General features: G+C 35.2%; 1 protein-coding gene across 2 annotated transcripts; it reads right to left on the bottom strand.

Annotated features, from left to right (window-relative positions):
- Positions 1-419: 419 nt before the first annotated feature.
- CIBAR1 (CBY1 interacting BAR domain containing 1) lies at positions 420-26,547 on the bottom strand. Of its 2 annotated transcripts, XM_045860757.1 has the most exons (9): positions 26,391-26,547; positions 25,719-25,953; positions 23,435-23,503; positions 22,370-22,471; positions 19,340-19,345; positions 18,085-18,189; positions 7,722-7,835; positions 2,403-2,522; positions 420-699 (listed from the first exon to the last, which is right to left on the bottom strand). In XM_045860757.1, the coding sequence occupies exons 1-9, from the start codon at positions 26,414-26,416 to the stop codon at positions 610-612; spliced, it is 867 nt and encodes a 288-aa protein (XP_045716713.1). In that variant the 5' UTR covers positions 26,417-26,547; the 3' UTR covers positions 420-609. The 2 variants fall into 2 exon arrangements, with proteins under 2 accessions (XP_045716713.1, XP_045716714.1); XM_045860758.1 differs by lacking the exons at positions 19,340-19,345; positions 22,370-22,471.
- Between the last annotated feature and the right edge of the window lie 1,174 nt (positions 26,548-27,721).

Below are 27,721 nucleotides of genomic sequence, written 5' to 3'. Positions count from 1 at the left end.
ATATGTATAGTTGTAGAACACTGACATCCTAGATTCCCATTACTTTTAATCAAGGGTGATTATGCTCTTGTTGAAAAGTAAATTTATGTATTAAAAGATAAAACTTCAGGTTATAGTAAAAGTGAAAGATTTTTTTTGATTAAGACTTCACAGAATAGAATTCGTATTTAATCAGAATGACTAAGGACTCTTTTCTGGTAATGAAGGCATGAAAGCATGATGTCCTAACTTAAAGGAAGCAAGTGGTATTGTTAAATATTTTCTTTTTTGTCATCTATTGTAACCTCAACTAGGTAATTAATATGAAATACTTTGAAAATACATAATCTTTTTTAAAAAATGGAACCTATACAAAAAGATCACATACTGCTAGACAGGATGTTAAAATGACTGGTGTGTAATATTTTTTAAAGCCTTAATTTTTGTCAGCATAAATTTCCTTTATTTTTCATTTCCAGTAGGATTTCATATTGAGGTTTAATGTATCAAACCAGTATAAAGTTTTAAAATTTAGTGATTTTGGATTCCAAGTCATTTAAGATAAAAATGGAAATGTGAAGTTTACTTAAGAAAATGAATTTTCTTCTGTTACATCTTTGTCCTCATAAACTAATTTTCTTCTTCTGTTACATCTAAGTCTTCATCCTCTTCATCATCATCATCTGCTTGTTGATCCTTTCTTAGTCGACAGGTGGATACCTGTTAAGAAAACATTTTAAAAAATGTATGTTTGTACATGCTTGGTATTTTAAACATGCCCTCACAGAAAAGGGCACATAAAACAAATACTTCAGAAAAGTGTCCATAAATAATGATTTTTAGTAATGAAAATTCCCTATGGGTTACTACATTTTTAGGTGGAAACCAGTCAAAAGGCTTTCCATTCATGTTATTTTTTGAATAAAAATTGAAAATCATTCCAGTTGGATGTCAGTACTTCAATAACAAAATACTTTCGGAAAAAAGTATAGTCTCAGTATATTATGAATGTCAAAAAAATTTAAATTAAACAATTCTTGGGTCACAAAGCGTTGAGAATGATCAAAGGGATGGCAAAAGCACAAGGATATTTCAAGGAGGCAGTTGAAATAGTAAACTTTAAAAACAGAGTAACTTAAATAGAAGGAATCGACAGTCTGAATTCACCACTTAGCTTTAAATGCTGACTGTTATCACTTTGTCATCTTCTTCTAAACCTTTCTGAGAGTGATTATACCTTCCAGGGGACATCTGGCAGTGTCTGGAGACATTGTTAATTGTCACAAATGGGGGTGTGTGCTTCTGTGTGTAGCATCTCTTCAGTAGTGACTAGTGGTGCTGCTCAACATCTTTACAAGGCACAGGGCAGTACCACCTCTTCCATCACCAGGTTATCTGGCTCTTAGTCCATAGTGCTGAGGTTGAGAAACCCTGGGGTAATGTATTCTCCAATGCTACGGAGATGTTATCTAACTTAGGTGTAACATCATTAACTCTAAATAGTCACACAGAACTTCATAGGTACTGGAATACTAAACTTATGTAATATATGTGTACGTCATTTAATGTTGGAATCTTAAGGTAAATTGTTTAAGGGGAGAGATGCATGAATATAAAGTAGTAAGTAGATAATGTAGAGGACAGATGAAAACAGAAGGTGTTGGGTCATATTTACCTAAAAATTTTATTTTGAAAATATTTTGCTCAATTTTAAATTCTGAAGGCAAGGTATGAAAAACACATAGCTCTCCAGATCAGGAATTGGCCAGCCATGGCCTAGTTTGCATTTTTTTTTTTTTTAAATAACGTTTTATTACAGCACAGCCATTTATTGTTTTTTTTTTTTTTTTTAAATGTATTGCTTATGGCTGCTCTTAGATGGAACAGAGACCATATGTACAGCCCACAAAATCTATTATTTTCCTTTGTGGTCCCTTAGAGAAGAAGGTTGTTGAGCCCTTCCTGTTCTATATACCTGGTAACTCAGGCTTTCTGGATATAGACTGAGAAAACTGGCTCTTTACCTAAAGATCTGTGCTTCTGGATTTATGGGTAATGTCCAGGAAAGGCACTTTTTAGGTATAATTTCCAGTAAGTCATTATAATGGGACTTAAACTCTAAGTAGGTTGACTTTAGAATCTCTGTTCTTCATATTATACCAGAGAACAAATCTAGATTAGCATTCTCCTGTCCTTTGTATCTTGGCTCTGAAGGTTCTGCTTTAGAGAATAGTATGTGTTACTGCATAAAACATAATAAAAGAAATAACAGATGCACGGAGTGCAGTCTGGTACCATTATGTCTAAGAGGGTAAGGAAGGATAAGTTACATGAGATCATACGATTTAAGGGAAACATTTTTAGTACTAAACAATTCCAACGGCAGCAGCTCAAATTCTTTAAAGTTATGGTTTCTAGCTCACCTGTCCTGTTCCAGATACACACTTAGCTGACAGAGATCTCTGAAGAGGTGACTTTGAATTTGCTCTTACAATATCTAAACGAGATGAATAATCTGGTGGATACAGAGAATTTCGAAAAACCTGTTGCAATGATAAAACATTATAAAGTAGACATTAAATAATGGAAATCTAGAAAGCCATGTTAAATTCCTCTTAGTTAATGTTTTTAAAAATTTTATTTGTTTTTAGGGAGGGGAAGGGAAGGAGAATGGGAGAGAAACATCAGTGTGTGGTTGCCTCGTGTGCCCCCTACTGGGGATGTGGCCAGCAACCCAGGCATGTGCCTTGACTGGGAATTGAATCTGTGACCCTTTGGTTCACAGACTGGCACACAATCCACTGAGCCATACCAGCCAGGGCTAAGATTCTTTTAAAAGTAACCTTCCCCAACCCCTATCCCCCAGTATAAAATTTCAATTATTTATTATAAACTCAAAACAAAAAATTAAATATTTTAAGTTGTAAAGCTGAAAGCTAAAAAATTCTATTTGAACAATATATGATAATGATGGATCCTGAAACTGACACTTGAGAGATTTTGCTGGGGAAATGGGAAAGTTTACACCTCAAAAGAATATGCAAGCCAGCAGGAAGGCTGCAAAGCACACCTTTGATTCTTTCTGTTGTGCCTATCCTCAGCTCTTACCAATATAACTCCATTGTAGACCCACTATAATTTATGGATTCCAATCTCACTAGGATCTGGATTGCCATTACTTGTCAATTCTTTTTCCTTAAAGCTGTGGTTCCAGATCTTACCACTTTTTAAGCCTTCCTACATGTATCTTTTATTTTGCCCCATTTCTCTAATATGTAGACTAAAAGGTAAGGTTATCAGATGTGAATTTCTTCAACTTCCTTCCCCTTTTCCTTAACTCTTCACCTCATGTTTTTTTTTCCCTTAAAGTAAATGTCATTTTGACGCTTTCCAAGGTGATTTTTTTCCTTAGTCCAAAACCTCAAACCAAACCAGCAAATAAAAGCTTTCTCTCTGTATAGTTCCCTCCCAAAGCAAACAAACTCAAAATCAATTTTTCTTTTTTATTTATTTACTTTAAGATAAAACTTTATTCCTTAAAAAAATTCTCTAATATTCTACTTCTCCATTCATTTGTCAGTAAACTATAATTAGGCTTTTACCTTCCACTGAAATTGCTCTTGCAAAAATCACCAGTCATTGTTTTGTCATCTTCACTGACCTTGCACTGAAACTTACTTCCCAAAGCATGCCTTCACTCAACTTTTCATGTGCACTTGCTCTATTACTTCACATCTTCTCTTTTATTCCTTGCACCATAAATATTTTTGAAGAACTTCCTTTAGGCCACTTTTCCTTTTCTTGACACCTTTCTCTGAAAATCTTACCTATAGTATTTACTGGCTACCCTTCAACCAGTTCTCTATGGACCTCTTTTGATGGCTGTATTTATGCTCCCAGCTGCCTTCTATTCTCTTAAGATCAGCACTGTCCACTAGACCTTAATGAGATGATGGAAATGCTTACTGTTCTAGGCTGTCCAAAGAGGCCACGTGTGTGGTTTCTGAGCCCTTGAAATGTGGTTCCTGTGACTGAGAAATTAAATTTTTTATTTTAACCTTAAAGAGCCACATTTGGCTACTGGCTACTACACTGGACAGTGTAGCTCTAGATTGACCTTTACAATGAGAGACATTACCATACATTTAGTAGACCAAGCTAGAAGCCTGAGCATTCTGCCTAAATTCCTTGAGGTACAGTGGAATCTGTTACTGAACTGTTTGAGATTGGAGATGTTTGAAAACAGGTTTGACTGTACTTCTGTTTTAATTTTTGACTACATATTTTCCTTTATGGCTTACTTAGAATGACCTTACTAAACATCAAAATATGAATCCCATACCAAAATATTATATGGCTCCTGACTACCCAGAGTTCAGATGTCTTGGTGACATCCACAGCTTAAGATCACCCAAATCTACCTATCACTTTTCACTTCTAGCCTATATGCCTGCATGCGGAACATGTTATATTCTGACTTTGCAATGCTGGTTTTTCATCCTGGAATTCACTCAACTTTCAAAAGCCAAGTCAAATTCCATCTTTTGCTTTCTCCTATTCTCTAGTCAATAGCTCCTACTGTTCATACCCTAATACAGCCTTCATCTCACTGTTTTGTAATTATGTCTCCATAACTGGTTTTAAGTTCTTCTAATGTAAGGAGTCGTGTTTTATCTTTCCAAGCTTAAGACAGTGACCTGGTAAATTAATGATGTTACTATGAACTTAATTCTAATGTTTTGGGGAGGGGGGAAGGAGACCCAAACTAGAGGATGTCTATATGCATTTCTTTAAACCTTAGAGAAGTATGGAACAAAAAAGGAATCAAGGGGTGAAACTTAACACAAGAGGCAAGATTTGTGTTTTAGGGCAATTCAGGCATGCTAATTAGGTTATTTAACAGGTTACTGAGGACCCAATTGTGTTTGGTGCCAGACATGGAACACTGGCATGTTGGTGTGATATAAAAGCTGGATGACTCATTTATCAACAGGAATTTGGAAGGGATATATTTTTGTTAGAATAAGATTTTTTTAAACTTTTCTAGCAAAATGAAGTTAAGAATAGGAACTGAAAGGCAATATACACCCTTGGTTTAAAATTTTAAACCAGTTAAAATGAATCTCATTACAAAACAACAGATTTACAGATTGGCAATAATGCATTTTCCAGTATGGCCCAAGATCTCTTCTAGGAGTGAGTCTGAAGATCTAAATATGCTCTGAAGTAGTTGCACAGAACAAATGGGCCAGAGAATACTTTTTATGTGAAGAACAAATAAGGTAAGATGATTTGTGATACAGCTAGATGCCTAACTATGAAAAATTAAGTGCTGTCAGAATAAGTCTTGGTAGTTCTCATAAGCACGGACTACCTAAGAAGAATATCAAGTTATTTCTCTGTCCTTCTCTGTATATTTCCTGTAGTTATTTCCAAGAAACCTTGCTTTTAAAAGATCATTCCTCTTCTTGGTACCTGTTTGATATAATTTTACTTCCCTTGGCCCTGTAACTCTGCAGACTGTTCTCTTCTCCACAATTTCTGTATGGCATAATAGTAATAGTTTGTACCTATAATTTGTTATGCCTCAGAACCTTTGCATCTCTCTCTCTGAAAGTTGTTGCCAGGCATTCTCCTACTCATCCCTCAAACTTCTAATTAAATCATTCTTTTGATGCTTCATACTATTTGGAGTCCTCCATGACATTACACTCACAGCACACTGTATGTTTTCCCTATGAGACTGATTACATTATAAAACTTAAATACTTATACAGTATGTATACTTTTTATTGTCTGAAGTACATTTCTAACTTAAAATGCTAAGTCCTCAGCACTTAGAATGGTGCCTGGTATATAACAGGTGCTCAATAAATAGTTGTTGAATGAACATTTTATGAGGTAAATACTGTAAGTACCTCCATTTTAGAGATAAGGATGCTGAAGTGTGAAAAAGTTAACTTGCTCAATATTTTCCCTTTAGAAAGTGGGGAAGTGATACGCAAAAACAGATATACCACACAGCCCTGAGATCTTTAGTTTATCTCTCCTCACACAAGCTACTTAGTTGATTAAAAATAGTGGCAAGAGAAGCTGTAAGGGAAGTGGTGTGACAAAAAAGATATCTAGGGCCTCTGGAATGAGGAGGAAAATCTTGGGGTTCGAAGGGTTGAAGGAATTTTAGTGTCAGTTAAATGGCATGTCAGGGGTATTAGAAGGCATCAATTTTGAACCTGTTACTCAGTGAAGTATTGTTTCTGCAGGAAATAGTTCATGTCACTCATGAAGAACCACACTTCTGGCAGTATAGTAGTGTAGAGAGGATAAAAACAGTGTTATAAGGCTACTGGATTTGGATCTCAGCTATGTTACTAGCTATGGGAGCCTCTGGGAAGTTTCTTAACCTTACTAGCTATGGGAGCCTCTGGGAAGTTTCTTAACCTCAGTTTTCTCATCCATAGAAAGGAGAGCAATAAGTACTTTTATCAAAGTTGATGGATTAAAATAAAATGCATAAGATGAGTAGCTGGCCCAAAATAATCACTATATAAGCATTTGATATTTTATTTTACAAATCAAGATAAAAGCTTGATATTCTATTTAAAAAAATAGGACCATAAAAGGAATGAAAATTAAGAAATCTTAGCTTTAGTATCTAGAAGGAGTGGGCACTTAGGAAGCCATCTATTGACAAACAGTAAATGTAAATATAATTATTATGTGTAACTGATAAAACTGCTGCTATAGGTTTTGGCATTGGAAAGCTACACATACTAAACATGTACCTTTTTTCATATAATTGGGTTTTACTGGAACCAGTGTAGCAGTGAAAAGCTTGTGGAAGTTAGTAAAAAAGAAACTGGGGGAATCTTCAAAATTGTCAAATGGCAGACACTCCCAAATTGTACTACTTATTAATACAGATGGTTGTATCTTGAGAAAACAAAGCCTTTTTCATTTCTTTAGAAATAGTAAGTACTAAGTATGTCTTGAATATTCACTTTATCTATTTCAGCAAAAATACTTTGTGTTTTTTTCCCTCTCTTTTGGAAGGTAAGAGGGTAGGTTATATACTCTTCAGATATGCTTATTGCTGCCAGGCTTTGATATTTAATTGCTTTAATGTTAGTTGGCCAGATTTATTTGCATTTAACTATCTGTACAATGCAAGCCATTCATATATGCCTACATTTATTTCACAGCTTATAGATTAAGTCACAGAAAGCTGACTAGAAACCTGATTCTGCTTTTTACTAACTAAGTGGCCGTGGGCATGTTATTTAAAGCAGCTAAACCTGTTTTCATGGCTATAAAATGAGAATAATAACAGCACCTATTCAGAGGATTGTTTGAGGAGTGAATGAGAGAACTGCATGTACAGCTTTGGGTACTGTGCATGGCGTAAACGTTCAAATGTTAGCTCAAATCAATGAATGTTATTTTGAGCACACTAAAGTGACTTATTACCAGTCAAAATGATATGTTATTTTATGTAATGGCTTTATTTAGATTACATTTTACTAGCTATTAAGAAATTAATTCTTGGAACTTTACCATGGTTAATTTGAAAAGTTAAATAAATAAAAAATCATAGGAGTTCAGCTATTTGGGACTGTACACAATGACAAATTAACCACTGTAGTATTCTAACTTAAGATATTTTTACTACAAAACGCTAATAGCTGTCTTTTAAATATTTCAATATTAATAGAAGAAGTGAGCTTAGACAGACATAGTCGTACCTCTAAATCTTCTTCTTCATCAATCTTTTGTATATTTTGGTAGGCAGCAGTGAAGACCTCTAAAGCTTTGCCATGAAATAACATTTCAATAGTGATAAATTCTGAAAATATTGTCTGAAAAACACAAAAATTTGAAATTAAACAATCATATAAAAATTGCATTGTGAATGTAGTAAAGTTATTCCTTACTATATGCTTGCCATTTTATGAAATACACAGGAATTTTTTTTACAGAGCAAATGAAAAAATAGTTGCAAGACCTTTTGCAGCAAAACCTTCCAATTATACAAAATATCTCCTATCACCATTTACTTACCTCTTACTGTTTTTAGTTCTCTTTATACCTTGTAATTGACATTTGTGATAAAAAAAAATCTAACTGAAATGTATAACATTATATGCTGTCACCACATGCCTATGAGTATTAGATAAAGCAGTTCAGTTCTGAAGCTGGTATTTTAGCAACTACAACTAATGTTTGAATAGAATAAAAAATAAGACTTATAGAATAAGCCCTTAGGCTTGTTTAAGATGAGTACAGAGGGAGGTGGAGAATACACATTATAGAATGTCAGACACTTTTAATTTTTGAGTCGAGGATTTAGAGACCATCTGTTTACTTATGTGGATTTGTTTTATTGCATTTTGCATTATTGTGCCTCACAGATACTGCATTTTTTTACATATTGAAGATAAGACCCTCCACCAGTAAAAAGATTACGACTCAATGAGGGTTCAGGTGATGCTTAGCATTTTTAACAATAAAGTATGTTTTAATTTATGTACATTTTTTAAAAAAGACGCCATGCTATTGTCTACCTAATAGAATACAGTATAGTGTAAGCATCACTTTTATATGCACTGGGAAATGGAAAAAATTATGACTTGCTTTATTGTGATACTTGCTTTACTATGGTGGTCTGGAACAGAACCCACTATATCTCTAAGGTCTATCTTTACTTATGTGGAGAGAGAAGAGGTATTTGTCTTATATTACAAAAGCACCTGAGAAATAAATAAAATAGCCTCAAGTAAGGAATGAAGTTTAAATCACTGGAGTGAGGTGGGTATTAACTTCTATTTTATAATATTTTATAAGTAGACATTCTTAATCTTTAATAGATCACCACACTATTTTATACCTAGTGAAGTCTAAATATTTCCAAATTTATCACACCTAAATCAGTAAGTTTAGGCTTAATGCAAATCTGCTCCACTATGGTAACTTTGTCGAATATATGATCATTTCCAAATAACAAAAATTTTCAAATATTTGATTATTATTGTTAAATTCCTGATGGTTGAAATCTCTTAAGCAATTTCATCTCTGAACTAAGTTTTTCAATGCTAACAATTTATAGGAGTTACATTTTACTTAGTTCTTAAGTAAGCCCTGAAATAGGTAGATAGGCCTGTTGCTAAAGAAAGATACATTATTTTTGTTTATACATATCCTCTGATAAGAGAACATTACCACATTTAAAAGAGGGATTGACTTTGAGCCTGTTAGCAGCTTCCAATCTCAAAATTTAGTTTCAGTTTAAAGTATTTTGAATCTATAAATGACTGTTATTTACTATGGGGGTAGGAAGAAGCTCACTTTCAATTGTTCTGATACTTTGGTTTAGTCCTCTGTGGTTTAAACTTTCATCTCTTGACAAAATTTATATTATACACCTCTATAAGCCTTGTTAATTTTTTATAGTGTTTATTTATATATATATATTTTTTTTGGGTCAAAGACTGATGGGGAATCAGTGGAACTGCTAAGCTAGTATCCTAGATTTGGAATTTTGACCCAAGAGCCATGAAGCCTTAAGATTATCATAGAGGAGAATTATATTCCTGAGGATAGTGAGAAGGGAAAACTGCTAGTTATATTCTTATTTCTAGCTAGAATTTCATAAAATAACTGAAAACATGCAGAAAGGAGGATAACATTTTAAGGAACAATAAAATTAGATGGCAAATGATATAAGAACAAGGAAAAGCGTTATGTTTTTGAAATACGATGATTTCAGTGTGTCACTTTCTAGGACCAAATCATATTTAGAAATAATTTTCCTCAAATAAACATGGCCAACTTTTCTGTGATCTCAGATTATCTGTTTATCTGGAATGGGTCAGTATGGTCAGGGATAGAGTTACCTTTTTACCCCTTTTCATACTTATTTGGTATGACTACAAGACAGTTTTTAATTGGTGGGCGGCAGGAAGCTAATCTGAAAAATTCTTTACCCATCTGCAAGTATTCTGTAAAGCAGGATAGCAGAGTAGGTAAAAATATGGGCTCTGGATTAAATAAACCTGGGTTCAAATCATGACTGAAACATACCAGCTATGCAATATTAAACTCTGCTCCTTTCCCTCATTTTCCTCATATACACAATGGGGATAACAGTATGAACCTCATAGGTATTGTCTTAAGGATTAAAGAGTTGATCCAAGAACAAGTATAGTATGACTATTAGTTTAGAGTAAGTACTCAACACAAATTAAGTATTTTTATTGCTCAAGAAGTAAACCCGCTAAATTAGAAAATGTTCCTTATTCTAGTATTAAAACTTCCATCTGGTTTAATTAGGAAGCAGGATAATTTAACAAAAAAGTTATAAATGGTCTTTTTACATTTTGGCAAATAAAGGGGAAATGATAGCTCTCCAGATTAGAGGCTATTCCATAAATGACGTCAGAAGAACTTTCTATGCATAAGGTCACATATCTCCCCCATACCACATCAAAACACTACTGTAAGGTTAAACATTTAAAATATTAAAAAATCACATAAATAACAAGAATATATAAGCAAATATTTATATAATCTTGAGGATGAAAACAACTTTTCTAAGCATGAAACCAAGGCAGAAACCAAAAAGACTAATAGACCTGAAACAAAAATAAAACTCTTAAGGTGGCAAAAACACACAATAAGCAACAAAATGGGAAAATACATTTGCAGCGTATTTTTTTCTTAAAGGGTTAGTTTTATAAATATAAAAAACTGCTACAAATTAATAAAAATGCCAGCATTCAAAAAGGTGGGTTAAGGACAAGTGTGAATAATTTAAGGAAGAAATAAAAATGTGTCATTAAATAGATGAAAAAGTACTCTGCTTCAACAATACTAAAATGCCAGCTAAGACACTACAATATCAGATTGGTTATTAAAAATACTAATTGTTACATTGGGGTACTCACACAAGGTTTTATAGGCAAGTAAAAGAGTTCAAGCTTTGTGAACAGAGGTTTAAAAATAATAGGTTATATGGATCTGTTTCTTAGCACAAATATATCCATGATATGTTAAATTTGAAAAAGATGCTATATATAGTGTGTTCCCATTTATTTTTATTTATTTTTTAAGATTTTATTTATTTTTAGAGAGAGTGGAAGGCAGGGAGAAAGAGAGGGAGCAAAACATCAATGTGTGGTTGCCTCTTGTGCGCCACTAACTGGGGACCTAGCCTGCAACCCAGGCATGTGCCCTAACTGGGAATCAAACCCACGACCCTTTGGTTTGCAGGCTGGTGCTCAATCCACTGAGCCACACCAGCCAGGGCTAGTGTGTTCCCATTTAAATATAACTGTAGGAGTAACCATATTAGTTTCCACAATGATGTCATGAAGAGTAAATGAGGTTTATCCACATAAGATGCTTAGAATGTGTGACATAGTAAAAGACTAAAAATTTGTTATTACCATATCTCTTGTGTCTATGTACATAGTAAAAGAGTATGAAAGGATATAAACCAAATGCTAATTGATTATTTCTAATTAGTGGGATTATATTTTTCTCAATTTCATTAAAAAATTTATGGTGATTTTATAAGGAAAACAAAGCTACTAAAAATTAAATTTAGAAGATGTTTCTTGCTCATGTGTACTACTTCACCACACTCTGGATTCCTGTCCCTATCTGTTCAGGAGTGAACCCTGGTCAAGATCCATTTTGTAAGTATGAGATTCTCTTGACACTCACCATATAGCTGATGACTTTCTGTTATATGGGAAACAAATGGGGCTGTGATTTTTCTTCCACATTCTGTACATTAAGTTTCATACCAACTTTTCTCAGAGAACAAATTCTTTGAAAGGTTCCTATGAAAAGTCTTTGCCTAGAAATTGTGCTATCTTGCTGATAAATGCTACTGAAATTCAGATGGACTTGTTGATTTAATCCCACCTCAAAAATCGTAGGAGTTATGAGCAGTGCAGAACATACAGAGCAGAGATTCAGAACTGTAAAAGACTCTGGTATTGATTTCTGGGAGTTTACTAGAGTTGTGGTCAGCATTAAAAGTTTAGGTTGCATATGACAGACTGGTCTGGTATGCAGAAAATCCTAAGGAATCTACTAAAAAAATAAATTGTATTTCTGTGTATTTGCAAAAATTCAAAAATGAAATAAGGAAACAATTTCATTTACAGTATCATGGAGATTTATAAAATACTTGGGTAAAAGTTTAAGAAATCACAAAACTTAACACTCTTAAAAACTACAAACATTGTTAAATTAAGGAAGATTGAAATAAATGGAAAACATCCCATATTTATGGACTGTAAGAATTAATCTTAAAATGGCAATGCTTCCCAAACTGACCTACAGATTTGATACAGTCCCTATCAGATCCCAGCTAACCTCCTATAGAAACGGACAAGCTGAGTCCAAAGTTCATACTGAATTGCAACAGATCCAGAGTAGCCAAAACTATCTCTAAAAAGACCAAAGAGGAAGAACTCACACCCTAATTTTAAAACTTACTACACAGCAATGCTAATTAATGAAGACGTGGTACTGGCATAAAGACAGACATATAGATCAATGAAAATGAGAGACCTGAAACAAAAACCATGTCAACTTATTTAAATATTTAAACTATTAAAAAGTCAACAAGGGTGCCAAAATTTTTCACTGGAGGAAGAAAAGTCTCTTCAACAAATTGTGCTGGGACAACTGGTCATCACATGCAAGAAAATGGAATTTAACTTTTAGCTCAGATCATGTATAAAAATGGATCAAAGACATGAAATAACAAAAGCTATAAAGACTGTTAGAAAAAAAACATCAATCTTCATAACCTCAGATCTGGCAATGGATTCTTAAGTATGACACTAAAAGCACAAGCAATAATAACAAAAATACAATGGACTTTGTCAAAATTAAAACTTATGCACTGAGAAGTCTGTTCTGAGTTAACTTTTGTTGGAATAATTCTATTTTGATCTGTTTTAGAGGTACTACTCCCTTAACTCTTATACACATATAAATCCTATTGCAATGGTGTATAAATAAAACTGATTAAAAGTAAAAAATTATGCTTCAAGGAACACCATTAAGATAATGAAAAGAATCCACAGAATAGGAAAAAATGCAAATTACACATCTGATAAGGCACTTCTATCAGAATATACAAAGTACTCATAACTCAATATAAAGAAACCCAACTGAAATATACCTGAAGAATTTGAATAGCCATTTCTTCAAGGAAAAACAAATGGCCAGTTAGCATCAGCAAGAAATGTAAATCAAAACCACAGTGAAATACTTCACACCCACTAGAATGACTATAAGGAAAAAGTCTAATGAACGGATTGGTGAGGATGCAGAGAAACTGGAACCCTCATACTTGTGGTGCAGCTACATTGGAAAACAGTCTGGCAGTTTCTCAAATGGTAAGAGCTTACCATAGGATCCAGCAATTCAATTAGGTATATACCTAAGAGAAATAAAAATATATGTCCATGCAAAAACTTGTTGATGAATATCATTAACCATAGTAACCAAAAGGTAGAAACACCAGAAATGTCCATCACTTGATGAATAGATAAGTAAAATGTGGCAATAAGTACCAACACATGCTACAACGTGCTTGAAAGCATTATGCTAAATGAAGGAAACCAGTTACAAAAATCATGTGTTTTAGGATTTCATTCATATGAAATGGTCCAGAATAGCCAAATTCATACATGGGAGTAAAGGACAGAGCAGAGGAGGTTGCTTAGGGCTGCGGTAGGAGTGTGGTAGTGGGGAACAGGGAGGTAAAAGCTAAATGTACTAGGTTTCACTTTGAAGAGGATGAAAATGTGAAAATGGTCTAAAATTGAGTAGTGACGGCTGCATATATCTGAACACATGAAACATCACTTTTTAAATGGGTTAATTGTGTGGTATATGATGTACCATCTCAATTTTTAAAAAAGTAGGTTTCTTCCTGTCTTTTTGTGACCATCAGGAGACTTCCCTCTTTCCATGGCATGATACTGAAGGCAAAGAAAAACTTGGAAGCCCTTTCCTTCTCTGTGCACCCTCCAATGTGCAGTCCCTTTCTCCATGTCCTATTGCTTCAGGAAAGCCCAGGTATTAGGAATTGTAGTTGGGAATTCAGCACTCACTCACTCTGCCCTAGTTTTGTGATTGGTGTTAAATGCACCTGTAGAGGTAGTCAGCATGCAGGAGGAACACTGAAGTGAGCCCAAAGATCAGAGACAGACTGCCATGGGTAAAAGAACATTTTGCAGGCCTGAGGAACACTGCTGAGAGCCAGAAATGAAGACTCCCATCACTAAAGAAGCCTTTCAGTGGCAGTGAAATGAGGCATACATCACAAGTCTTCACTCTAATTTTTCAGGTTTATATCTGCTCATCATACTCTCTCACCTCAGGAAAGATGTTTGTCTCAGGCCAGCTTCCGGAGATGCCTGTCATGTGTAGCAATCTACCGTTACCCAACAGAATGCAGACTGAATTGAGAGGCTTTAAAAACTTTTCTCAGGGCAAAACCAGAGAACTTTGAGCCTGGTTATCAGAAAAAGCAAAGTTCTGAAATCCTTTGAACTGTGGCAGGTAATTAAAAAAAAAATTAAAGGTGTAAATAGATTTTATTTTACATATTGTAGAGAGGAATGATATAATTAAGTGGCAAACCATGCTTACTGATAAGAATATAACTTATGAAAACAGGATGTTTTCTTTGTTAACAATTGTAAAATGACCAAATGCTTTTCTTTAAAACTTGTTCCAGGAAAATTTGCAATAAGAACATCCTTAGATGACTTGTTTTGAAGGACATAATGTGGTCATAAGCAATCCTCCAAATCTTTCCAAGATGCCTATGAAAAAGTCACTGAAGACCTTCTGGAATCCATGATCCTAAAGTTTTCATATCTATTAATGTGTTACAATACCATAAGGCAATTCTGTGACACTTTATCACAGTGGTTGCAAGTTTACATGGTTAGCAATTCTTACCCTATTTATTTGATACTATGTAGTTATTAGAAAGCTTTGTGCTATAATAATAATAGGGACTTTAGTCAAGATGAGGACATTTTGCCTTCTTGTGTAACCATAGAAAGAATTACAACTAGATCCAACAACTAAGGATTTAGAGAAGCCACCTTCATCCAGTCGGGTAGGAGGGGCACGGTCATGGAGACTGGCAGAAATGCAGTGTGGCGCAGAGAAGTGGCAGCAGCGGTGAAATGGACAGTCTCAAATTCACATATGGTGGATAAAAATCTGGAGTGAAACCTTGACAGTGTGCAATGCCACCCCAGGCCAGACCGCACAGCGCAGGGTTGGTGCGTCAGGAAGATAAATCCCTAACTTCTGGCTGTAAAAACCAGTGGGGGTTGGGGTGGCAAAAGAAACTGCTGGATCTTCAGACAACTCCATTTAAAGGACCTGCACAGACTTAGAACATCCCCAAACCCACCCATTCTGGGATTCACCACTAGGGCAATAGCTAGGAAGGGCGCCAGTTGCATAAGGGAAGTGGGTGAAGTGACTGGAAATGGGGTGAGTGACAGGCAAACCTGCAGAAGCCACGCAGTGGCTCTGTCCCCTCTCTGATCCCTCCCCCAGCACAGAGCCACAAAGTGAAGTGGGTTGCCCCACCCTGATGATTACCTAAGGCTCTGCCCCATACAATTAACAGGTGCCTTTTCTACAATAGGCCACACTACTAAGACACAGAGTTAAAGCAGCTCCACCTATACACAGAAACAAATACTAGGAGACTGCTAAATTGAGAAGGCAAAGAAATATGGCCCAAATGAAAGAACAGAACAAAACCCCAGAAAAAGAACTAAATCAAATGGAGATAAGCAACTTATTAGACGCAGAGTTTAAAACACTGGTGATCAGGATGCTCAAAGAACTCACTGAGTATGGCAACAATATAAAGGAGGAAATGAAGGTTACCCTCAGTGAAATAAAGAAAAATCTACAGGGAATAATCAGTGGAGGGGAGGAAGCCAGGATTCAAATCAGTGGTTTGGAACATAAGGAAGAAATAAGCATTCAACCAGAATAGAAAGAAGAAGCAAGAATTTTTTTTTTAAAAAAGGATAGTATAAAGAGCCTCTGGGACATTTCCAAATGTACCAACATTTGAATCATAGGGATGCCAGAAAGAGAAGAGGAAGAACAAGAAATTGAAACCTATTTTAAAAAATAATGAAGGAACTTCCTTAATTTAGTGAAGGAAACACATATAGTCCAGTAAGCACAGAGAGTCCAAAACAAGTTGGACTCAAAGAGGACCACGCCAAGACACATCATAATTAAAATGCCAAAGATTAAAGAGAGAATCTTAAAAGTAGCAAGAGAAAGCAGAGTGTTACTTGCATAGGAGTTCCCATAAGATTACCAGTTGATTTTTCAAAAGAAACTTTGCAGGCTAGAAGGCACTGGCAAGAAGTATTCAAAGTGATGCAAAATAAGGACCTACAACCTAGATTATTCTATCTAGCAAAACTATCATTTAAAATGGAAGGACAGATAAAGTGCTTCCCAGAAAAGGTAAAGCTAAAGGCATTCATTATCACCAAGCCATTATTACATGAAATGTTAAAGGGACTTATTTAAGAAAAAGAAGATCAAAACTATGAACATTAAAATGGCAATAATTTCACAACCATGAACTGAATCTAAAAAAAAAACCAAACCCAAACTAAGGAAAGCAGAACAGGAACAGTATCGTAGATATGGAGATCATTTGGAGAGTTATCAGCTGGGAGGGGGAAGGAAGAGAAGGGGGAGAAAGGTGCAGTGACTAAGAAGTATAATTGGTAGGTAGAAAATAGATGGGGAGGTTAAGAATACTATAGGAAATAGAGAAGCCCAAGAACCCATGCATGACCCATGGACATGAACTAAGGGGAGAATGCTGGAGGGAAGGGGGTACCAGGAGGAGGAGGGCAAAGGGAGAAAAATTGGGATACTTGTAATAGCATAATCATGATATATTTTTATAATAAAATATATTTAAAAAAGAATAATAGTGTATTTGTATTAGAAGGGGAAGCACAGATTTTTAAAATGCATAATTGGTTTATAGTTCAAATTTTTTTTAATGTAATATGGCTAATATCAGCTCATTTTCATGGAGTTAATGTAAAGATTAAAAGATAATTTATATAAAGTGCCTGAAACAGTACCTGATACATAAAAGCATAATGAATATTATTTCTCTTTGATTAAATAGTATTTGTGATAAAAAATTGAAAATCTGGCCTCTTTTTGTAATGTAGAACCTTTATACTATTTTTCCAGAAAATAACATTTGATATATTTTTATAATAACTTTTTCATGCAGAATATGGGCTAAAAAATCAGAGTAATTTATTCTCTATATCTATGGGTCTGTTTCTGTTTCATTCATTTATTTTGTTCTTGATATTTCATATATAAGTGAAATCATATTGGTCTTTTTCTGTCTGAATTATTTCAGAAAGAAATAATAGATGTGTCCATGTTGTCCCAAATAGTAAACTCCATTTTTTTTATGGCTGAGTGCTATTTCACTGTATGTATGTACCACATCTTTTTTATCCAATCATCTATTGATAGGCACTTAAGTTGCTTCCATTTCTTAGCTACTGTAAATAATGCTGCAATGAATACAGGGTGCATGTACCTTTCTGAATTAGTGTTTTGGATTTCTTCAGATAAATACCCAAAAGTAGAATTGCTGGGTCATAAGGTAGTTCTGTTTTTAATTTTTTGAGGAACCTATATAATGTTTTCCACAGTGGCTGTACCAATTTGCAATCCTGGAAGGTGAAAAAGTGAAGGTTTTAAGAAGTACAAATTGGTAGTTACAAAAATAGTCACAGGGACTTAAAGTATAGCTTAGGGAATATAGTCAATGATATAATAACTATACATGGTATCACATGGCGGATCACTTTCTAAATTATATAAATGTCTAATCACTCTGATGTATACCTGAAACTCATGTAAAATAACATTGAATGGCAACTGTAATGAAAAAATCAGAGTAATTTAAATTTTTCATAAATTTAAAACATAAAGTAAGGTTTAAAAACATGTTTTGTACCTTAGCATCTACTCTATTACCTTTATATCCTTTATTTTCTGCTTTTCAAAATTGTCAATAGTTTCCTCCAGGTGACGAGTTGTTCGGGTAGCATCCATCGTAGCTCTCTGTAATTCCGTTTCTGCCTACAGAAGTATTGCCCGACAAAAGATATGAAAAAAAAAAAAAAAAAGTAAGTCAGAATCCATTCATTTGAGTCTACTGGCTTTTTGGCATAACAGTGTAAATGTTTGATAATATTTTTGCCATATAAAATAGAATGATCTATATTACAAGCACATGCAGAATAAAGAATGTTAAATCTATTAAGTGGCATGACTCAAGATCTCAAACAAAAGAAAACAAAACTCCTCCCTTTCCTTCTACAAAATCATTTTTTCCCTACATCACCCTTGGATGATTTACTATAAAAACAATTGTCTTTATTTTTCTACTGCTTTCACCTATTTCACTGTCTGTGCCATTTATCATTCTTTTTCCCACTTATCATTTCTCTCCCCTTTAACCCTATCTCCTCCCAAAATAAAGGGCCTGTGATTTAAGTATTTTCAAATTTCTAGTTCTTCAAATGCATTCAATGTTTCTAATTCTGTAACATGTAGAGTGGAATATACACTACAAATATTTATTTCAGCATCAAGTTTCTGTTTGTATATTATAAGCTAACAATAGTACTTTTACTATTTAGTTAATACTTATTACAAGACATATATATATACTAGTAACTACTAAATTAGATGACAAGTCTAATACTTCATGTACTCTAATAAGTACTCATACTATCTAGCCACATGTGGCTATTCATTGTTAAATTAATTAAATGCAAATTTAAAATCTAGTTTCTCAGTTACTCTAGTCACATTTCAAGAGCTCAATAGCCATATACAGTTAGTGGCTACAGTACTGTACAATGAAGAACATTTCCAATTTAATCATGCATTTCTTTTAAAAAAGCAAGTCTTTCTTTAGGACAATAGTTAACCAAAAATATTTGTTTTTTTTTAAACAGTAACAGATTTTAAAAGTCCAATGTTCAGATTCACTTCTTTCTAATAAAGTTTTAAGTCCTATGCTAGTACTATATTTCCTCAAAAGTATCACACATCATCATTTAATAGTAATCCATGGGAAAAATTTGCATTTGTCATCAATGTATTTGACACATAATATTCTGACATTTAGCCCTTGCTTTCTTTTTCAAGAAAATATATAAATTGAAATAAGTAAAATGGTTTACTCTAAGGATCCATCTTGACACACCACTTTATTACCCACCTGTGACTGAAATTCTTCATAAAGGAAAAATCCATTTCAAAGAGAACAATTTTTTTCAATAAATTAAAATCATGTACTCTTACAATTAAATTATACATTAATTATAATTGTATACTGAGTATACACTCTGACAATTGGGTTAATTCAAGCACAATTTCAAGATACTAAGTATTTAAAAATACTCTGTGTGTGTGTATATATATTAAGTTTTCCATAAAAGGTATAAAGTTTTTAAAAACCATATAAACATTTAACTTTAATCATACCTAGTAATCAAAAACAATTCTCTATATTACTGGGCTGGGGATTTTTAAAAAATATAATTTCATAGGAAATCCAAAAGTAAAATAGAGCTTCTTTGAAGATCCATTAACATGGAAAAATTTCTTAGTTATTTGATGCATGTTAACCTTTTATGACTAATGAGAGTTTCAAGCAGACTAATTTTTCTTAAAAAAAAAAAAAGATTTAGAGAGAGGAGAAGGGAGGGAGAAAGAAAGGTAGAGAAACATTGATTGGCTGCCTCTTGCATGCCCCATCTGGGGACCTGGTCCACAACCCAGGCACGCGCCCTGACCAGGAATCGAACTAATGGCCTTCCAGTTTGCAGGCCGGCACTCAATCCACTAAGCTACACTGGCCAGGGCCAGATTCTTTCTTAACACTGTTCATTACATGCGACTTATGCAATTCTTTACTTGTGAATATTTTCTTTTGACTTTTATATCTTTCTCCTCACCATTTATCAATAGGTTCATTTTAAATTTCAGAAGGGTAGGCAAATTTGGCTAAATGAGGAACAAATGGGGAAACAGAGCGCTAGCTGGAGCGTAGGTATCTTAATTTACCACCCTCCAAAAACTACTCTTCCTTTCTTAAAGTCTCAAATCCTTTTATTCCAGCATAGCATCTTGCCCAAAGTTACACAGCTATTTTTAACAAAGTGGGTATAGATTTGTTTTTTCCCTTTGTTGAAGATTCTATAATGTACCGATTTGAGTAGGAAATGGTTTTGATTAAAATACTGCATGACTTTATGAGTATCAGTGTATTTAATAGAAGTACTCATGAGTGCAAAATGCCTTACAAAAGGGTGAGCCAGATTGATGTTTTTCCAATTATGTTATAGGCAGCTTGTTCAGAAGCCACCAGGGGTTTTGGGGGTCAGCAGGCAGAAACCCTGGGATTCTTCTCTGCCTTATCCTCTTGTACCAGAACTACTCCATTTTATTTTTACTGTACTTTGCCATGTGTAATGTGCGCCCATGTTTTTGGTCCAAACTTTCAGGAAAAAAATCTTTTGTTTTAATTTTTAAACTCAATTTATTTATATTTAGAAGCAAAACTGATAATCATATTCCAGGGTATTATTTTGCATGTGGATATTGTTATTGCTTTCTAGAGTTAGACTTTTAACACATAAGCATAAATAAGAGAATTAAAAACATTTATATAGATATGGAATTAGTACTACCCATATAGAATGCACGTCCTATGCTAATTCTATGCTAAGTCATGCTATGATAGAATATATTTATATCAAATTCATTTATATGTAGATTATACTTTATTTTCTTGTCCTGGGTTGTCAAAATCCATCGGATTCAGATTTTTCTTCCCAGTGAGCACAGCAATTCACCTATAGCAATAAGCTATTCAGTTGTTGCATTTTTCTCCCCATATAAATCTGCAGACCTGCTTCCTCCATAGCAGTGTTTAGAAAATGGCATCTAAGTTATCTTTCTAACATCTTTGTTTTAGGAATAGATTCATTTCTGTGTTGAGTGTCAATACTAATACCCTTCACTCAACTTTGCCAACCACTCAGATTCCAGATGTGACCTTTTTTCCTGCTTTTATGTACTCTTGTATAAACAAAACAATAGAAACTTTACCTCTGGCTTAATTCTCAAAAGCTAGTGACATTCCTTGGTGTCTCCCTTAGTCCCTATTTGTCAGTCATAAATTTTCCATCATTCTCTGGTTTGTCTGACTGACTTAAAACCTAGACTTTATAATCTCCAGTTTGTAGATCTTAACTCTCAAGTACTGTTTAGATGTTCCTGTTCCAGCCCTGTGGCTGCCCTTTTTTTTTTTTTTTTTTAAATTACAAGGTTGGGCGTTATGTACCTTTGGTCCACAGGAAGGAGGACCAGGCAATTGGCGCAGCCCCATATCACTGCTCAAGGGGTTCACCTCAGGAATGGAGGTGTTCTGGAACCTCAAATGCCCCCAAAGAGCCACTCCTCATGTGCTTTCTGGCTGAGCTGGGCAGTAAAAACCTTAAAGAAGTAGGAAGGAGACATAAAGGAATGGGAAAAAGAGGCAGTGGGATAAGTTAGTACTTTCAATACAACTGCACCTATCCCAGGTGCTGGCAGTTAGCCACGGCACTATTTTCTGTTCTTTTGTTTAGCGAAGAACAAGGCACAATCCACTTTGAGAAAACAGTTATTCTTAATAGAAGAACTTCGTTACTTTACAGTAGACACTCCTACCTAAATCACTTAGTGTCCAGCTGTGGATCAATTATACTCTTGAGTCTCCTCAAGGTTTTGGCTGAAGTTGTAATTATGGTTTCACATCGTGTTTTTTTGTCTGTTTTAAGATAAAGGCAATTATACTGGCAAATAAAATTTTCCTTCCTGTTCTCAAAAGCAGGACAGATGGTAATTGCTAAATTATAATTAATGATAGATCTTTAATTTTATAATTAATACTTAGTTATCATGTGAAACAAATCTCATAATTTTGAACTTACTCTTTATAAAAACACCTACATTTATGACTGTTTTATTTTTCAAATACATATTGTGAAAAACAACATAAGGGGAGCAAATTAAGTGGTGTATTTTCTTTAAAGTTTTCCTAATTCTACAGTGAGAATTCATAAATGCATATTTCTTTTCAAACTCTATATTCAAATTCTCTGCATGTTTAGAAGTAGAAATGCATAATTTCCATATATATTTACTTTTGTACTGCATACCTTACAAAATATTTTTTGAACGACTAGAATTCAAAGGATACAATAACATGTCGGTCAGATGGGTTTCGCTGACGTGTTCTTTCTAACTGAGTTAACTGTTTAGCTTCTCGGTTCCTTGCTGTTAATGTTGCTTTGAGGTCATCCTGCAAATAGGCATTTTTTTGTTAATAATAATCTGTGATTTTAGAAATAAAACATACTCTGTTTTAAGAATGGGAGAATCATCTTGTTCAATCTGGGCATCATTGCCACTGGAATTATGACTGTGTCATCAGTGTGTATCTCTGTGTGAGAGTGCACACATGTGTTTCTTTAATATCCTCTCAAAAATAACGACATAGACAAGATAATTTCAATGTAAAACTAATAACCATGTAAAACCACATATATACAATTGTATAGGTATATAAACAATTTTGATTGTGGTGGTAGTTACATGTATACATACATTTGTCAAAATTCAATGAAGACTTAAAATGGGACAGTTTCATCACATGTAAATTATACCTCAATAAAATTGATGTAAAAAACAGAACTTTGAGAATGTAATGTATAGCATGGTGACTATACTTAACAGCACTGCATTGCACATTTGAAAGTTGCAAAGGGAGTAAGTAGATCTTAAAGCCCTATTCACAAAAAAAGTTTCTGTAACTGTGTGGTGACAGATGTTAACTAGACTTACTGTGGGGATTATTTCACAATATCTATAATATCAAATCATTATGTTGTATGCTTAAAACTAATATGTCAATATACCTCAACTAAAAAATAAAACTTTGTCACACTCATTTTTCATTTGTTATTATTTGCTTTAAAACAAAAATATAAACTTACATTTATTTAGTAAAATAATTTCTGTTCATATATTCTTCATGACTGTAAGTATTAAAAGTGTCCACAATAAACAAAATGATGCTTTATACTTAGTAAGCTCACTAAAAATATTTCATTATTCTCAAAGTTCTAGGAAATGATGACTCTTCAGAATGTGTAAAAAAAATGAAAAAACACTACTTTGTACTTTTCATTAAAAGAACATTTTTAGAAACCGTATACTCTAGAATACTTAATAATAACAACAGAAAAATAATGAATTGACTTACTCGTTTCATTTTTACAATGGTTCCATAAGCTTTCAATGGTTCAACTACTTTGGCTTCAAGTCTTTCAACCTATTGAAAATTATTATAAAATATAACTGAAAAGAAACACAGATCAAAATTTTAATTCTGAAATAAGAGATGTGATGTTTAAACATATTACACAGAATAATTAAAAAAATTTTAAATTAAAATTTCACAGTTCAACTTATCTTCAATAATCACCACAATTACTTAAGGTATAGCATCTAAACTTAAGCACATTAAAAACTGTTAAGCTTTTCAGTAACAAAACAGAAAAGACCTGGTACCCATTATGACAAGAAAATGTCTCAGGTTTCCAAAGAGCTCATCCTTACCATACCATCACCTCTGTATTACATTGTATCTCAAAGATGGAGCTTTTGGCTAAATTTTAAGGCATCTCAACTTTTAATAGTTATCTCTTTGAGTGTGTTTAGCTCAGTGTTGGATACTTTGAGTATATATTCTCCAAAATTAATAGCTCAACCTTCCAGACAAGAAAAGCAAAGCTGAAAGATACAGAATGTGGGAAATATTTAAAGCAACACAATCCTCAAAAGTCAAGAATGCTTGGAGACCACTGTATCAGCTGCATTTTTTTTTCTAGGAAGCCATTCGTAAATTATCAAAGCATAGAGAACAAGATAAAAGGTCTCAAGTGTTCCAGAGCTGTCAAACTGTATAGTTGTACTCTCTTAGAAGTAAACAGTTTTTCTGAAACATTACAATTTTTTACCACATATTGGGTAATTCTTTTACTAACAGCACTAGTGGAAAACACTGAAGCAAAAAGGAAAGTACATAGCATAAGAAAAATAACTCTTGAACATTAAAATATTTTTCAGGATAGATAATACAAGATGACATGTATTTAAATATTTAAGAAGAATATGGATTATTTTTGTAGCAGGAAAAGGGCTTTTTTGATAATACATGTTTAATCAGTGAGTACATTTCATATTTATTTATTTTTAAATAAAATGTATCTGAATGTTTCATTTTAAAAGATTTTAGGAAAAACAAAGAAAATCAGGTTCTCATTGAGTATGTAAATATTAGGAATCCTAAAGTAAAAACCATCAATATTCAGGATAGTTTAGTCTATACCATTTTGAATAATCCATACACTGATTACTCAGTATAGGATTATCCAAGTCTTTTTTTCTGTTCTCCTTTTTGTTGCCTACCTTTTGGTCATTGTTCATTAGCACTTCCACCATTTGGTAAGCAAGGGAAATAAAAAGGAGAACAAATGTGAATCAATTCACTTTGTTCTTTGATAAATAGCATAAAGATTTTCTGAAAGGGACATTGAAATGATTGACTAACATAGAATTTTAGGATTACCTGTGAACAAACATGATTTCTGAAATAGTCACCAGTTATGTTTAACTGAAAGTTGTTTATTACAGAAGAAATACATGACTAAAGTTTTCTAAAAAGTACACCCAAATGTAATTACTGCTCAAATTTCTGTATGAATAGCAATTATAGGTTCAAAGATCATTATAGTCTTTTTTTTTTTTTTTTTAATAATTGAGCCTTCTGTTTTAGGCTTTAGGGGAAAAAAAAAGACCAAAGCACTGATGAGAAAAGTGCCAAAAGAGCAATGCAGCTAATTTGGGCAACTTCTGACAAGTTAACCTGTGTCTTAAAACCTAAAATAAATATAAGTGAAAGTGCTTATGAGTCATTAAAGGAAAAAATGGGCTTTTGGAACAAAAACAATGACAACCAACTTCCCTCTCCCCCACCAGCAAAAAAAAAGTCTCTACAGTTTCACTACTTGCTAGCATCCACAATATAACTCGGTGCTTATTCCCCTCCCTGCCCCCACAAACTTCCCCCAGCATGGAAGCAGCAAGGATCTTTTGTCCATTTATGACTTATTCACTCACACCACCATTCCCAACATCCTCCATCTCCAGACATGTTTTATACTTACCTGGCCACAAGGCACAAGTCATGCTCCTTTTCTTTCTCATGGGCACTATGTTTAAGACCCCCTGTAATAGCCACCCCTTGGCCAAAAGTTGGAAAATGAAATGGGAAAATTCAAGACACCCTGAAGTTTTAGTTTGAAAACGGTAAAATCACAGGAAGCTTCCCTTTAATAGACTCACACAATGTTACAGACATAAAAAGGTAGGTTTATCATCAAGTGCACGTTCACCACTGAAGATTACAAGTGAGTCTTCATGTTTCCTTCATCCACTACTTCAGGCCTCATTCATAACAATGACGGTGTGACCTCACGCCATACCTCTGCTTGTCGATAATCCTGAAGTTTGGCAAACTCATCAGCAAAGTTTTTCAGGCCCTGCTTTAAATTTGGGGTCTCTGTAGAGGCATACACGTTTATTTCATTCACCAGGAGGTCTGCTTTGTCTCGCAGTCTGGCAGTTTTCCGCACATAAGCAGCAAATATTTGGCACAGCTCTCCAAAATGCTTCTCCACATTTGTGACAGCATTTTGCAGTTGTCTGGTTTGAGCGTCCCTAGAGAAAAAGATGACACAAAAAATCTAATCATTCTTATTAGGGACAAGATGGCTTCATCTCCACGTTAAATTTATATGCAGATATTCCCCAGACGTTTTGCAGTTTCTCCTGAGGCCGATTCCCTTTCCCCTAGGTCCCCATTCGGGCCCAGCCTTAACATCCCCACAGGGAAAGCGCACGAAGAGGCCCGGCTCCTGCCGCCACGTTGCTACAGGCTGGAGGCTGCTAGGGCTGCTCAGCCCGGTCGCCCGGCTGCTACCCCGGGGCTCACCGCAGCCCAGGGAGGTAGGCCTAGGCCCCACAGTGCAGCGGGAAGGGCCCAGCCGCTGAGGCCGAATTCGGGGCGGAGGCCCCACCAAGAGAGATTCCACTTCTCCCCTTACCAAGCCCTAGCGTGTGGGGCACCTTGGGCAGCGGGGCCCCGGGGCTGTTACCGGTTTTCCAAGCTGCGCCTCAACATCTTGCCTCGCGCACCACCGAGACCCTGGACTGGGGTCCAACGACCAGGCTCCGCGGGGCCCGGGCTTGCGCAGGGGCGGGAACCGCCGCTGCCGGAGCCCGGGAGCCCGCCCCGCGCGCCGCCGCGCTTTCCCGGAGTTTCTACGGCAACGCGGCGCGCGCCCCCGCGGCCAATGCTGTAGTTGGCCAGAGTGCAGCCAGGGCGTCCGGAGGTCCGAGCGGTACCGTCCAGCGAGGGGCCGCAGCGTTCACCTCTGAGCTACTCAGCGCACCTCGCGCATCTGCTCCTCAAGGATTCCATCCCCGCTGCTGGGCCTTTCATCCTGGTGGAGTGCTGCACGGAGCTAGCGCCCTACTCCAGTACGTGCAGGCTGGACAAGGAGCAAAGGAAGAAAATTCCAAACCAACCCACCAGAAACGCAAAACTGAAGGCCAATGCGGGGGGGCGGGCGAGGTCCAGTCTCTGCTTATGAGACATTTAATCTTAGAACATAGGTTCGTTCACCTTGTCCGAGTCTCCGTGTCGAATCTGAAAGTGTGGCCCATGGAGGATGCGTTTGGAAGGAGCAGGGCTGGCCGCCTCATCTTTAACTTTATTCCGCAAATATTTATTGAGCTCCTATTTTGTGGAAAAAAATTGCTTTGGACCCGGGGAATAATGAAAAGATAATAAGACCCATTCCCCCTCAGGAGACAGACACTTAAACCATAACAATAACTTGAGATATGTAACAAACAGGAGACTTTTCTTTAATCACCCATGCTCTTGGCTTCTTGGCCTTGTCTGTGCTACTCTTCCAAGTAAACACCTTTTAGGACTATTCACGCTTTCTCTTTCAAGAAATCTCCCCAGACAACTCCCCCACTTCCCTCTTCCAGACAGCCACGGAGCCCCTCCCTGCGCAGTGTATTCTGTGTTTTGTACTGTCTTCTGTAGTCTGGACTTGGAGGCAGAGGAAATGGAATTTTAATCTTATACTCCTCAGCATATTGTACTGCTCAAAGTTTGTTTTGGACCAGTGTGTGTCTCCAGTCTTGTTCCCTCTTTTAGAGAAGTCCTCTTATTTTCTCATGTTATAATGTATACCTTTCTTCTCCCCTTCTATTCATTCAGCAATTTGTCTATTGCATTCCTAATGAATTCCAGATATTATGCCTGGCCCTGAGCGTGGAGTGGTGATCTAACATCAGAAGAGTCTTTGCTTTTATAGAGCTCAGTCTCTCTGAGGAATAGACACTAGTCAAACACATGTGTGAAACTGCATATGAGGTATGTGCTACTGTATCAACTTTTACTGTATAACAG

The sequence above is a fragment of the Phyllostomus hastatus genome, unplaced genomic scaffold (genome assembly GCF_019186645.2).
Source record: "Phyllostomus hastatus isolate PE091 unplaced genomic scaffold, TTU_PhHast_1.1 phas_scaffold_21, whole genome shotgun sequence".
Taxonomy (NCBI): domain Eukaryota; kingdom Metazoa; phylum Chordata; class Mammalia; order Chiroptera; family Phyllostomidae; genus Phyllostomus; species Phyllostomus hastatus.
Note: the sequence above shows the minus strand (reverse complement) of the source record. Positions and strands in the feature narration are given on the sequence as shown.